Genomic DNA, 12,365 nt, shown 5'->3' with positions numbered 1-12,365 from the left:
CGTCGGCCAACTGATCTCCACGAGCCCTGGCCTGACCTGGGGACCACTGTCCACCAAATTAATTTTGATAACTAAATTTTTAGTTTCTAGAAGTCCTTTTGTCTCTTTGCCCCCTGATACTTTTCTGTTTTACCTTGTGGGTTTTACACTTTCCTTTAGCTCTTTAATTATTTTGAATGTGCTTATTTTATTATCTCTTCCAGACGATTCTATCATTTCCAGGGATTGAGGGAATAATTCTATTGTTTTGCATTTGCTGACTCTAACTCGGGGTGCTGCATTTTCCTCTGGTGGATTTTTGTTTCTATATTAGCTCATCATTCGACTGGAGTGTTTGCTGTTGGAGCCCCATGTTCTCTGGAAAGTACTCATAATACGTGTGTCTGCTGGGACTGTAGAGTTTTACCAGTTTGGGTTTTCTTCCCCCGCCCCCCTCTATTTTCTGGGCTTGGGGTTTCCTAACCACTTACGTGGTTAATGCAGATTCAGTCCCTACATTCATGAGTACCTCCGGTTTGAACTTCTGCTTTTTCAGAAGCTTTCTCCTTCTCACACCCCAGCTAGATGGAAGCTTCCTTGTAGCTGCCCCAGGGCAGTGAGTGGAAGCTCAATCTGACTTACTGCAAGCAGTCCCCACACCCCAGAGAATTCAAAACTGGTGCTATTCATGCACTTATTGCCGCCTCCTGATGACAGATCAATTCAATAGTGTATAAAAGGCTTCCCTTGTCTTTGTCATCACTGTGTCTTGAGGGCCAGGACAGGGCCCCGCCCATAGCAGGCTGTCGACATGCATTTGCTGGGTAAGTGACTGAGGACACTGTGACTTCTGGGGGCTTCCCTCCAAGAGAGAGTGTGAGGCTCCCCTGGATGGGGTGCTGCCAACACCTCCTGCCTCTGCACCTTCACTGTCCCCCTCAAGCCCTGACACCCTCTCCTAGCGTATCAGCAGCCGTGCATGGGGCCGGCCGGGTAGACTCACTGGAAATGGAAGTGTACACAGCAAAGGCTCTGAGGCTGGTCATCTCCTTCCTGCGGGTCATCTCCACACGCGTGCAGAAGATGTTTTCCCAGGCGTACAGCTTGAGCAGCTTGATGCCTCGAAGCATCTCATTGGTCTGCTTCAGCCTCTCGTTGGAATACTCCTGCCAGGGGTCGCCAAGTCAGAAAAGGGTTTCCTTTGCCTCCATCCCACCCAAGAGGAAGGAGCAGAGCCGATGCCCTCACTGCTTGGCAGACAATGCCCAGCTCCTGTGCCCATGGGGATACCCCTTGCCTTCTCCATTCAGCCCCTTTCACAGACAAAGAAACTGAGGCCTGGATAGTGAAGAGATCTGCTTAAGGTCAATGATACTGTGGATGTGCGTGTGCGTGGCTGTTTGGGGGCTCCTGAGGGAAGAGGGAGGATGTATAGGGAGAGGAAGCAAACAGCCGCATGGGGGAAGGATGGGGAAGAGGGGCATGAGCACATGCAGGATGCTCACTCACCAGTGTGCTCCGCTGGGCCTGGGAGAGCTTGGTGGCCACAAAGTACTGGACAGGGGCCAGTAGGATGATGACAGCTGCCCCAATTAAGGCACTGACTCCGAGGATGTAGTAGAGGAGAATCACACCCACGATGATCTGAAGGAGGGTCATGGGGGTGAGTTTCCTTTGATTTGGTGGCCCCCCTGGGGGAGGGGGTGTTGGCAAAGTCCCCCCTTCCTCAGTCCCCTAGGGAGAGAAATGCCTTGTACCCAGGTTTTCAAGTGGTCCCCGGGGCCCAGAGGAGGAGGTGTGACAAAGCAATTTTAGGAAGAGGTATTAATGTGATGGGGGTCTCACACAAGCAGTGGCTTTCTGGGCTGATAACTAACTGTATTTATCTGCCAGCCTGCTGGGCCATTAACTCTCTCCAAATCTACCTTCCAGAGGGCAGTCTCAGAGCTGACGTTGCACAATGAGTGTAATAGCATCTTTTGTTCTGTTGGCTGGCTGGCAAGGCTGACAGTTCCCTCATGTGGGGAAAAAAGTGACATATGAGCAAAGGGGCACTGTTGCATCTGTGCCGGACAAAACAAGTCCAGGGATTGAGAGTTCACTTTTCATTCTTAGGCTCCTGGCATCTTTTTAAAAAAATTTTTTTCCTGGCATCTTTTTAAAAATAAAATACGAATAGTCTTCTATAAACTAATGATTGTCTAAATATAAGAAAATGAAAATGATCTCTTAAATTTGTGATATACTGTAGAGTGGTCTTTGGATCAAAATAGAGGTTTTTATAATTCTTAGAGAGGCATGTACACTTTATCAGCTATAATACATATATACATATGTCCATGAAGGCTGGTGTCTTCAATTTTCTAGTGAATCTGGCAAGTATTCTCTGAAAAGAGAATTATTCTGTTCCTAGCTTTATGCAAATGACTGCCTGCTTCTGAATATTTATGAGAAGTGTAAATTACTCTTGCCAGCCCCTGAAGCATCAAGATGACAACTTCTCAGGTTGCCTTCAAAGGCAAATAGCTCTAAATTCAGGGCTTATTCTACAGGAGCAGATGTGTTGTCTTCCTTAATTGGAAAAGAAACCCGTCTGCCTGGGTTGGCCCTGTACTCCCTGAGCCCTACACCAAACTGGCACTAAGCTCCTTGCACTACCTCAAGGACAGAGAAGTGGGTGGGCGGCTCTGTAATTTCCGTTAATCACAGAAGGGCTCTTGTATTAGCATAGTCTTAGGGGCTGGTAAGTGACCCCTTCACCACCTGCCTCCCAGGGTTTCACTGATGTGAAATGCTGACACAGGGGTGCAGAGGAGCGCGTTAGAAAATAAAGAACCTCCTACTCCTGCCTGGTTCTGCTCGCATCACCTTATCCAAAATTACCCCTGGTATCCTGTCTTTTCATTAGCTGTCCTCATATGGAGGCAATCAGGGCATCGTTCAGCAGCTTGGATGGAGCCAGACACCAAGGAAGCTCCCAGGGTACTCCCTGCGTTGCCACTGTGGCATCTGCTGGGGGTGGGTGCCTGAACCCCCACCGCCTCCAAGCGCCGGCAGCTGCTGGAACGGGACCTGGAGACACAGCTGCTGCTTCTGCCTGGCTCCTTCTCACCCTCCACCCACCCCTTGGGATGCTCCCCAAATTCTTCTGTCCATTCGTCTATTCTGCAGGGGTCTGAGTGGACCACTCGGAAGAATATACCAGAAATCAGGGATTCTGAGTATGAGAAGCAAGCGTGGAGAATATGAGGGCTATTTTCGCCTCTGTTTGCAAGTTAGGAAAGTGACGTAGTGTAGTAGTGGGGAGATGGTAGTTGCTGGAGTCTGCAAGCCTGAGTTTGCATGCATCCCAGCACTTAGCTGTGCAAACTTAGGCAAGCTACTTAACCTCTCTGAGTTGCAGCTTCTTCATCCTTAAAATGGTAACTTTAATGCCCACTTATCAAGACTGCTCTGAAAATTAAATGAATATATGTGATAAGCACCTAGAATGATACCTGGCACATAGAGATCAATACCAGGTGGCAACCCTCTCCTTAAAAACAAACAAATAGACCTCATGGGAACTGTCACTAGGGAACCACAGAAAGGAGACACCTGGGTGTAACGTTGCTACTAGTTCACAGTGTGGCCCACCCTCTCCAGGCCTCCAGCCCCCAGGGGATGAAGAAAGAATCAGAGAAGTCCCCACTATTGCCAAGTTCCTTAACATGGTGTTCATAAGCTTCAGGGGCCAGTAAAGCTCCTGAAATTGTAGGCAAATATGTGAATGCACATTTGTTTTCTGAGAAGGTTTCATTAGATTTTCGAAAGTCTGTGTAGACCAGAGGTTGCCTAGGGCTGGGGGAGGGGATGACGAGTGACTGCCAATGGGTATCAGTTTCTCTGGGTGGGGGGGCAGGGGTGATGGAAATGTTCTAAAATTGTGATGACAGTTATGCAGCTCCAAATATGCTAAATCCCACTGAATTATACACTTTAAATGGGTGAATTATACCTTAATGAAGCTGTTATTTAAAAAAAAAAAAAGTATATGTGACCAAAAAAAAAAAAAAAAATTACAAATCAAGGAGAGAGCGCCTGGGCTAGTTTCAGTATTAGCAAAGGCCCATGGCCTGTGGCCAGCCAGGCTGCCCAGAGCATCCTGACTAGGCTGAAGGGACTTGTCAACCATTGGTGGTTAACACCGCGTCTTGAGGGCTGGTGAAAGTACTCAGGGCAAAGGTATAGCCTTTAAGGAGTTAAAAATGGAAAACCAAATGAGACTTCATGATAAATCAGCAAAGGTAAGTGATTAGTGGGGATGAAACTACCGCGTCCCATTGTGAAGAGGGTTAACTGTACAAGAGAGAGACCCTGGAGCAAGGGTTATTAGTATTAGTATTGTCCGCAATGACGTAAGCTCCATAAACATTATCAATAATAGTAATGATAGCAATACAGTAGGTTTGGTGCACAAAATCTTTGAAAGGAGACTGTTCAGGGGAACACCACAGAAAGTTCTTATGGATCAAAGGCTGGTTACTGTATTAGATGAACTGTCCAGGCCCTTCTATAGCTTCTGTAGCTTCTGATCCATCTTGGCAGAGAAGGGAGTGGATAGGGGTCTACGTGTGGGTAAGTGGTAATTGGGGATGCCATATAGGGCTGTCCCCATAAAAAGGACCATCAGATTCCCTTCCCTTTCGTATATCTCCATCAAGACTCCTAGCTGACTCCCTGTGCAAGCCTCTCCTTCTATTTTTCCTTTAATGTCTTTCAAATACAAGTTTTACAGGTCAGAAGGACCAATAAAAATCACTTGAGATTAAGGTTTGTGCAGTTTGCATCCCAAGAAACAATGGATTCTGGACTGGGAAAGTCCTTACTCACTAAGTGTGCAATTTCGAGGGATCTGCTATTTACTCAGTGACTACTCTGTGCCAGGCATTCTGCTTGGTACTTTGCTTACATGATCTAGTTGAATTGTCACAGTAACTCCAGACGGTAGGAATCAGGCGTATTTCAGAGATGAGGGAACTGAGGCTCAGACACATTAAGTATTTGGATCAACCTGTTTCACTGAAGTCCAGACACTATCCTCTATACTAGGTGGCCTCTGTGGAGCCTCCAGGCGCTCTGGGATTTCCGGGTCTGGTCTGAGCACCAGAGTGAAATACAGGCTCCGTGGCAGAAACTCCAGATGAGAAATAGGGGCCAGGTAAGCTGTGCTGAGGATTCTCCTACTATGGTTGGGGGAGAATGCACCTCCTTCAAAGCTAGCTCCAAAGGTTGTTCAGCTTTAGAAGTAATCATGGTTTTAATTTTCAAAAATAATACAGGCTTATTGGAGAATTTAGAAATGCACAAAGAAAATAAAAATTACTGTAATCCCACCATGTGAACTTCTAGTTCTTTTCCTGTATGAATCTGTGCAAATATGTGTATATAGATACATTCCAATGTAGTGCGAAGCTCACCTCATATACTATTTTGTAACTTTTGGCTTAAACATACATCATGAACACTTTTCAATGTAATTAAGTACTTGCAGCAACATAACATTTAATGTCTGCAAAAGTGTTCCACATATGATTATTCTATTTTTTTTTTAAGGCTGGCTGCTTTCCTAAAGCTTTAATGATAAGCGCGATGGCTAGACCATTTGCCAAGCGTGAGAGAGTATTGGGGCCAGAAGTATGCTCCATGGAGACTCTAAGGGGGTGGAAGGTGCAAGCCAAGATGGAATAGAAGATGGTGAGCTCGAACTCCTAGTCACTGGGCATTTACCAGAACATTCCAACTGAGTGCCCTCCACCGCCACCGCACACATGCATCCCTTACCTGCACTGGCATAGCCCAGAGGTTTGGGCACAAGAAGAAAAACCACATGAGCTGGTTGGTGTCAATGGCAACCAGGTTGCAGATCTGCGCGGCTGTCATTTCCCCCATGGACAGATTGGAGGTGGACAGGTGCATGATTTTGTTGTAAATCTTGGTCTGGAATAAGAGTAAGAGTGTTCCACATTTGTCACCATCATCCTAATCCCTCTCCCAGATGCCATGTATCTACAATGTGCCAGTGCCTTCTCAGGCAGATAATCCTCCACGGAGCCCCAGAGCAGCTCTATAAGGGGGGCGCCAATCGGAAAATTAGTGTTCCAATCCTACAGATGAGGTAACTAAGGCTCAGAGAGGTAAAGGGCCTTGATTACAGATCAAGCAGGTCAGAAAAGGCGGTATTCAAATGAGGAATCCATGCCAGCAAACGACTTCCCCAGCAAAGCAAGACCTCTCCCTGGGGCACAGGACTTAATTAGCTCTTAAATCTTAAAAGCAGATCTTCACATCCAGTTGTGTTCTTGATTTGCCAGAGGCCAATGGAGAACACATTTCAGAGCCATAAAAATGATAAAGTGGGGCAGCTGTCTGTTTTAATGCGGCTGTCTTCACCCGGGGGCAGGGGTATGCTCAGAGGCCAAGTCCTGCCTTATTTGAGCCTTGAAACAAAATGAGGGGTCAGCCTGGGAAGCTCTCCTGTGAGACACACAAGTGTCAATCAGCCCCACCCCACTGGGATTCCAGCCACCCAGAGCGTCTTGTCCTGTCTCTCCAGGGCAGATGGGGAGCAGCCGTGGTAACAGCTCCCAGGGAGCTCTGAACCCAAAAGCTCTATGTGCAGAGTGATCATGCCTCCTAGGAAGATGGCATTTTCAGGTTGTGTGCTCTTAAACAAGGAAAAATGCATTCCCATCTTCAATGCCCTAAGGATGCCTGCTTTTAAACGAAATTCTAGTGTGCATTCGTTGTAAGGTGGATTCCCAGCTCCCTTAATTCATCTTTCATGAAACCCAGGCTTTTTTGTAGGTCAGGTTTGCTCAAAGCATGAACTCATTCTGCATCTTTCTGTGGGTTTGTATACACCATGGGTAACACTTAAAATAATGGCAATGACATTTTTTGACAGATCGATGCACAGCCCATGTTATGTGACATCAGTCTTCAGGGGATAATAATAAATCCGGTTTGTAATGAAGTAGGAACATAGAGTAATCTATCAAATAAAGCATTATTCAGGAAAGACCAGGATATACAGAAACACGCAACTGATAGCTGGCATATGTCAAAAATTATATATCTACTACAAGAATTTTGCTTAATAACTTTTCATGCAAGAACTGTGGTTATTCTCACACTCATGAAGACATACACTCTTATCTATAATTTTAATGTAACTCTGAAAAAAAGATTTGTTTTTCTAACTTGTTTCCATAATTAATGCCAGCATTTTCTTTTCATGGCATCTGAATTTAGCTCTCCTGGATTCAGACAGTTTGATTGAAACAATTATGTATGAGTACGTTTAACAACCATTTTTTGCTTTTTTAGAGTAATTGGGAAATACTGGGCCAGTGTGTAATTTATGACATACAAATAGAAAGATTTTTTTTTTCAAATAGAAAGATTTAATTATAGAACTGTTTGACTACAAAACTCGCTGTTATCTATGGTAGAATGTGCCTGCCTGTCAATGGAAGGGTCCATGTAGAGGCTGGGATTTTCAGAAAGGTTTTCTGAACTGAGGAATAGCCTGGTTCCTCCTAGCTTTGAGCCCCTATGAATCTCAAAAGGTCTCAGATTTCCTGGGCTCTTTCCATCATTCTCACATGATGACATTCCTGAGGAAACGACTCTGTTTTCTCAGTAAAAAAAACCACTGGGGATGGGCAGCGTTGTCTTGTACAGCTGCACAGGCTGTGCACTACACAACTGCAGAGGGCACCATTCACGCGGACTGTATACTAAGATAACTGGAGTTTGGACCCTGAGAGGGTCCCCAGCCTATGCCATAACCTTCTCCTCTCAATCACTTTTCTGTAAAGTTTCTGATCCTGGCTCCCAGAGGACTGATCAGTGTTAATTCTGAGGAACATTTCTGTCCAGAAGTATGAGGTGGCTTTGGGATTTAGTCACAACTTCCTAGTGTTCCACTGACTTCATGGGAATTTCTGGGTATAGCATATTCTACTAGTTGTCCTCCCCTCCCCCCCCCCCCCCCCCCCCCCCCCCCCCCGCCCCGTATCCATTTTCCTTTTCACAAGAATTTCCAGGGGGACATATATGGTTGTCAAGAATAAAGACCGCACTTTCTAGCCTCTCTAGGTATAGCCTGTGGCCAATTTCTCATCAATGGGATGGGACAGGATATGTGCAACTTCTGCATTGTGATTTTAAAACAAGGCAGCATTCCCTCCTACTGCCCCACCTTTCTTCTTTTGCTGTTTTAAGTGTAGGCCCAACAATGACAATGTCAATAGTCATTTTAAACTGTAAGACAAAAGTCACATGAGAGCAGCACTCCAGAAGGAACCAAGGTCTCTGATGAGTGTGCTGCTGCCCTACCAGCCCTGACTCGGTGTGAAAAACAAACTTTTATCCTATTTAAGCCACTGTCACACTGGGTCTCCTCATCCCAGCAGCAGAACCAAAACTCTAAAGAAAACACTAGGGCTTAGACAACTCTTATCACCACCTTGCTTAAAAAAGTGCCCCGAGTCCTTCCTGATTTTGATCATCCTTTCAACCCACTCTGAGAAGGAAGCTATCAGGAACCGAAGCAAGGACCTAGACCCAAGGGACTTACTGGGCCTAGTAAGTCTCCCTTGTTATGACCCAAGATTTAGGAGCTCAGATAGATACTAGAGGCAATCTAGTCCTGGTATGTCAAACTCGTTTTTTTTTCTTTTTTTTTTTTTCACCCAAGGAAGACTGGTGGCAGGCTCTTGGAACAGAATCTGGAGAAGGGTTCTGAGTCTGCATGTGCATGCATTCAACAGGAAAGAGTGAGGTGACCCGTTAGTAATGTCTGTCCCATTCAAGGCCGAGCAGGTGACATCGCAGACCTAGTGCAAAGCAGAACTCCTACACTCTCCGAGTCCAGCCCAAGGCACTTTCCACTCTCCCAGGCTGCTTTGTCAATAGTTATTGTTTCAAAGCACTGCTAAAGGGCAACAAAAAAATAAATGCACAGCAGATTTATTCTTACGAATGAATAATGACTTTTTCTAGAGTCATCCACAAGGATGAATAATGTGGTTTTTATTACAAAGTGAAAACATAATTAGCCAAGTACCTGTATTGCTCCTCTCAAGTTAATTCCAGTTTCAATGGCAACGTAGTAAGATGCTTGCAGAAACGTCCTTTGTAGTAGGAGGGCAAGGAAGAGAAGCACAGCTAGGACGTAGGCATTAGCAAGGAACTCTTGGGATGAGACAAAGTAAACCCCGAGAAACTGCGTCTGTTGGAAAGAGAATTCAGAAGTGGCTGTCATTGCCAGAAAAATAGCCGCCACCAGTACCTGTTACTGTGCCACGATGGCCATTATTATAGGACCCTCCATGCTTGCCAAGCCTATCAGCTGTGTCTAAGGGCAATATAAGGCTGATAAATCCAACTAAACATTCTTCTAGCCACGGGGAGGGTGGCCTATACCATCTTCATCATCCTACTTAGGGGAACAGAGTGTGGTCCAGTTCTAACCTCATGCCCATAAATATGACTTCCAGCTCAAATAGGCCCCACCAGACCCAGGGGAGCTCACTCTGAAAGGAACGAAAACAAATATAGTGAATCACAGAGCAGCCCAAACCAGAATTGCTTGAACAGATTCCACAATGTGTGTTCTGTGCTACAGAAAAACCCAGAATGAGCTAAGGTCTTGTCCTACATTCACCAACAGCCTGCCTTGTAGAAATTTCTGGGGAGGAAAGACCAGTAGGAAAACTGTAGTGCTCCCAGGTGAGATGGAAACTCATCACCTATGATAGACTGAGAAGATTTCGGAAGCTCCCCAGCCTGTGGGCTCCGGGGTCCTCCTGTTAAATTGAAGGTCCTCTTGCAACACCTCCAGCAAGATCTCTGATGATAAGCACTGGGGAAAAAAAACCCAACCATTTTGACTCTGTTGCTAAAGATACCAGAAAACAACAGCACGTCTGTTTCCAAATTCAGCATCAACAGCTCCTAGGAAAACTTTGATCCTGATTAAGTCCTTTGCTCCCCAGCAGAACCACATCAATATTTCCATGAAGACAGCACTCTCCCCTTCCTGAGACCCTGCCCTGAACTCTGAAAGCTATTTGCAGGATGTGGGAGCTGCTGTAGGGTGAAGGGTGGTGGGAACAAAATGATGAGAAGGAGCCTGAGGGCATGTCTATGGCCAGGATCAGGCCCAAGGGATCAGAACTCTAAGAGGAGTCTTTTTCCCTAGTGTCAGAAATTCCTAGATCCTGGATACAGGGCCTCCTGACAGTAGAAAAGATCTTGCCTCTTGGTCCAACTGGGCCTTCTAAACCAGCCCTCACTGCTTCTTGGAACTTTAACAACCATCTCTCCTTGGCTCCGTGGGACAGGAGTCTTTTCTTTTTGAGGACAGCAGGAAGCAGGCACAGAGAGACTATTAAGGTCTGATAGAGAAAGGCCCTACCAAGGCCTGAAGCCCCTGACTCGGCCTCATTGGTCAAAGTACCAGAGGGGAAGGCAGAGGGAGAAGCCTGGGAGGGTCCTGGAAGCAGGAAATGGACCTTAAAAATTAGGCTGTGGGGGTTGAGATCTGACCTGGCAGGGAAGCAAGGGGCAGAGCGCAATATTTATCAGGTGCAGAGCTCCATCTTCATGATACACCAATGAGAAGAGTACCATTATGGGCCTAATTTTATGCACGAGGAAATGGAGTTCAGCACAGTTACCTGACTGGCTTGAGGTCACATGCTGATAAGGCAAAACATGTGAACGTGAACCTGCGTGATGCCCAAAACACTACCCTAGATCCACTTGCTAAGTCTACCTGGCTTCGACCTCCAGTCTTCTATCGTCAGCTACAAGCTCGTGGGGTCAGAAACATGGCCACGCGGTTGGTTCTGGGTCAAAGACGAAGGCATGCAGGCTTGGGGAAACCTGGTCCTATTGAACACACTTTGAAATTCTTCGGTTCTACATCTTCCACAGAGACCCAGCTCTGGAGCATGGGGTCCATTACATTAAAGCAACGAAACAAATCACCGGAACTTACCCCAAAGGAAATAATTTAACATCAGGAACTAAAGGTGTTCTATCTCTGGGTTACAGTAGGGGGAGAGGCATAAAGCCATGGAAATGCGCAACCATAGGCAATAGTTAGGCAAATTATTTTTTTTTAAGATTTTATTTATTCATGAGAGACAGAGAGGCAGAGACACAGGCAGAGGGAGAAGCAGGCTCCATGCAGGGAGCCCGATGCTGGACTTGATCCTGGGCCCCCAGGATCACACCCTGCCGACGGCAGTGCAAACTGCTGAGGGAATATAAAGGAAGGGAGAAGAAATGTGTGGGAAATATCAGGAAGGGAGACAGAACATAAAGACTCCTAAATCTGGGAAACGAACTAGGGGTGGTGGAAGGGGAGGAGGGCAGGGGGTGGGGGGCAATGGGTGACGGGCACTGAGGGGGACACTTGACAGGATGAGCACTGGGTGTTATTCTGTATGTTGGTAAATTGAACACCAATAAAAATTAATTTATTTAAAAAAAAAAACAAAAAAAACAAACAAACTGCTGAGCCACCTGGGCTTCCCCAGTTGGGTAAATTATGATGCTCATGGGAACACTACACACCAAGAACTCTGATCACCACAAAGCTCTTTTTTTACCCCCCCACAAAAGCTCTTAAGCAGCATGGAATGTGCTATGCCACAAGCCACAAGGATCAGAAAACACACGGCTAGAGAATGAGCACTAGAAAAATCAACTGATCACATATATTGGTTAGAATATGGGTGGTATTTGTTAAATACACTCATTATTTATACATTTGTAACGAAGCAACCAATTCCTTTCTTGCAGCTTTAAAGGCAAAACCTTGACCCCTTCCCCCAAAAGCATACACAACTGTATTTCTTTGGATCAAGAATTTTGTGATATCTTAAAATGAAAATCTCCCTGCAGATATAAGTCATTAGGACATTATTTGATCTCTCTTCAAAGAGACACCTTAAAAGAGATGGAGCCCAGAATAGCCAAGTTTTTATTAAGAAGTGGGTATTAGACTAGTCAAAGAGACCCGGCGTACTGCCCAAGGAAGGCGGGCCCTGGGAAGCTTTAAATGGGTGTGAGGGCAAAGACATTGCCCAAAGCCTTGAAGGCTGGAGAGAAAAGGCCAAGGACCTACCACGTGACATCTGGTGCAAGTTTAATGCTTCGGAAGATCAGATGCCCTAGCCTCACATTTCCACAAGCTCTCAGGGGATAAACTGTGTTTGTTTCCAGGGGCTTCCCCATAGTGCTCAATACATATTTTAAATTAATCAATGCATATGACCTTCCTCCCCCATCTGCTTTCTAAAGAAGTTATACATTTCCTCATTTTGCAG

At 45.8% G+C, this 12,365-nt stretch overlaps 1 protein-coding gene across 15 annotated transcripts in view; it reads right to left on the bottom strand.

Moving 5' to 3' along the window:
- The window catches only part of ABCC8 (ATP binding cassette subfamily C member 8), a 75,998-nt gene that overhangs the window by 44,653 nt on the left and 18,980 nt on the right, over positions 1–12,365 (bottom strand). For all 15 annotated transcript variants that reach the window (XR_011995080.1, XM_026008165.2, XM_026008168.2 and 12 more), the window contains 4 exons: positions 9,092–9,256; positions 5,803–5,958; positions 1,489–1,623; positions 983–1,145 (listed from right to left, as the gene is read on the bottom strand). Coding sequence is in view for 14 of the 15 variants with exons in the window: in XM_026008165.2 (XP_025863950.2) it covers positions 983–1,145; positions 1,489–1,623; positions 5,803–5,958; positions 9,092–9,256 (619 nt within the window). In the remaining variant the exon portion in view is untranslated. The remainder of the gene's footprint in view (positions 1–982; positions 1,146–1,488; positions 1,624–5,802; positions 5,959–9,091; positions 9,257–12,365) is intronic.

Source organism: Vulpes vulpes, chromosome 11, assembly GCF_048418805.1.
Source record: "Vulpes vulpes isolate BD-2025 chromosome 11, VulVul3, whole genome shotgun sequence".
Classification (NCBI taxonomy): Eukaryota; Metazoa; Chordata; class Mammalia; order Carnivora; family Canidae; genus Vulpes; species Vulpes vulpes.
This window is presented reverse-complemented; position numbering and strand designations above follow the sequence as displayed.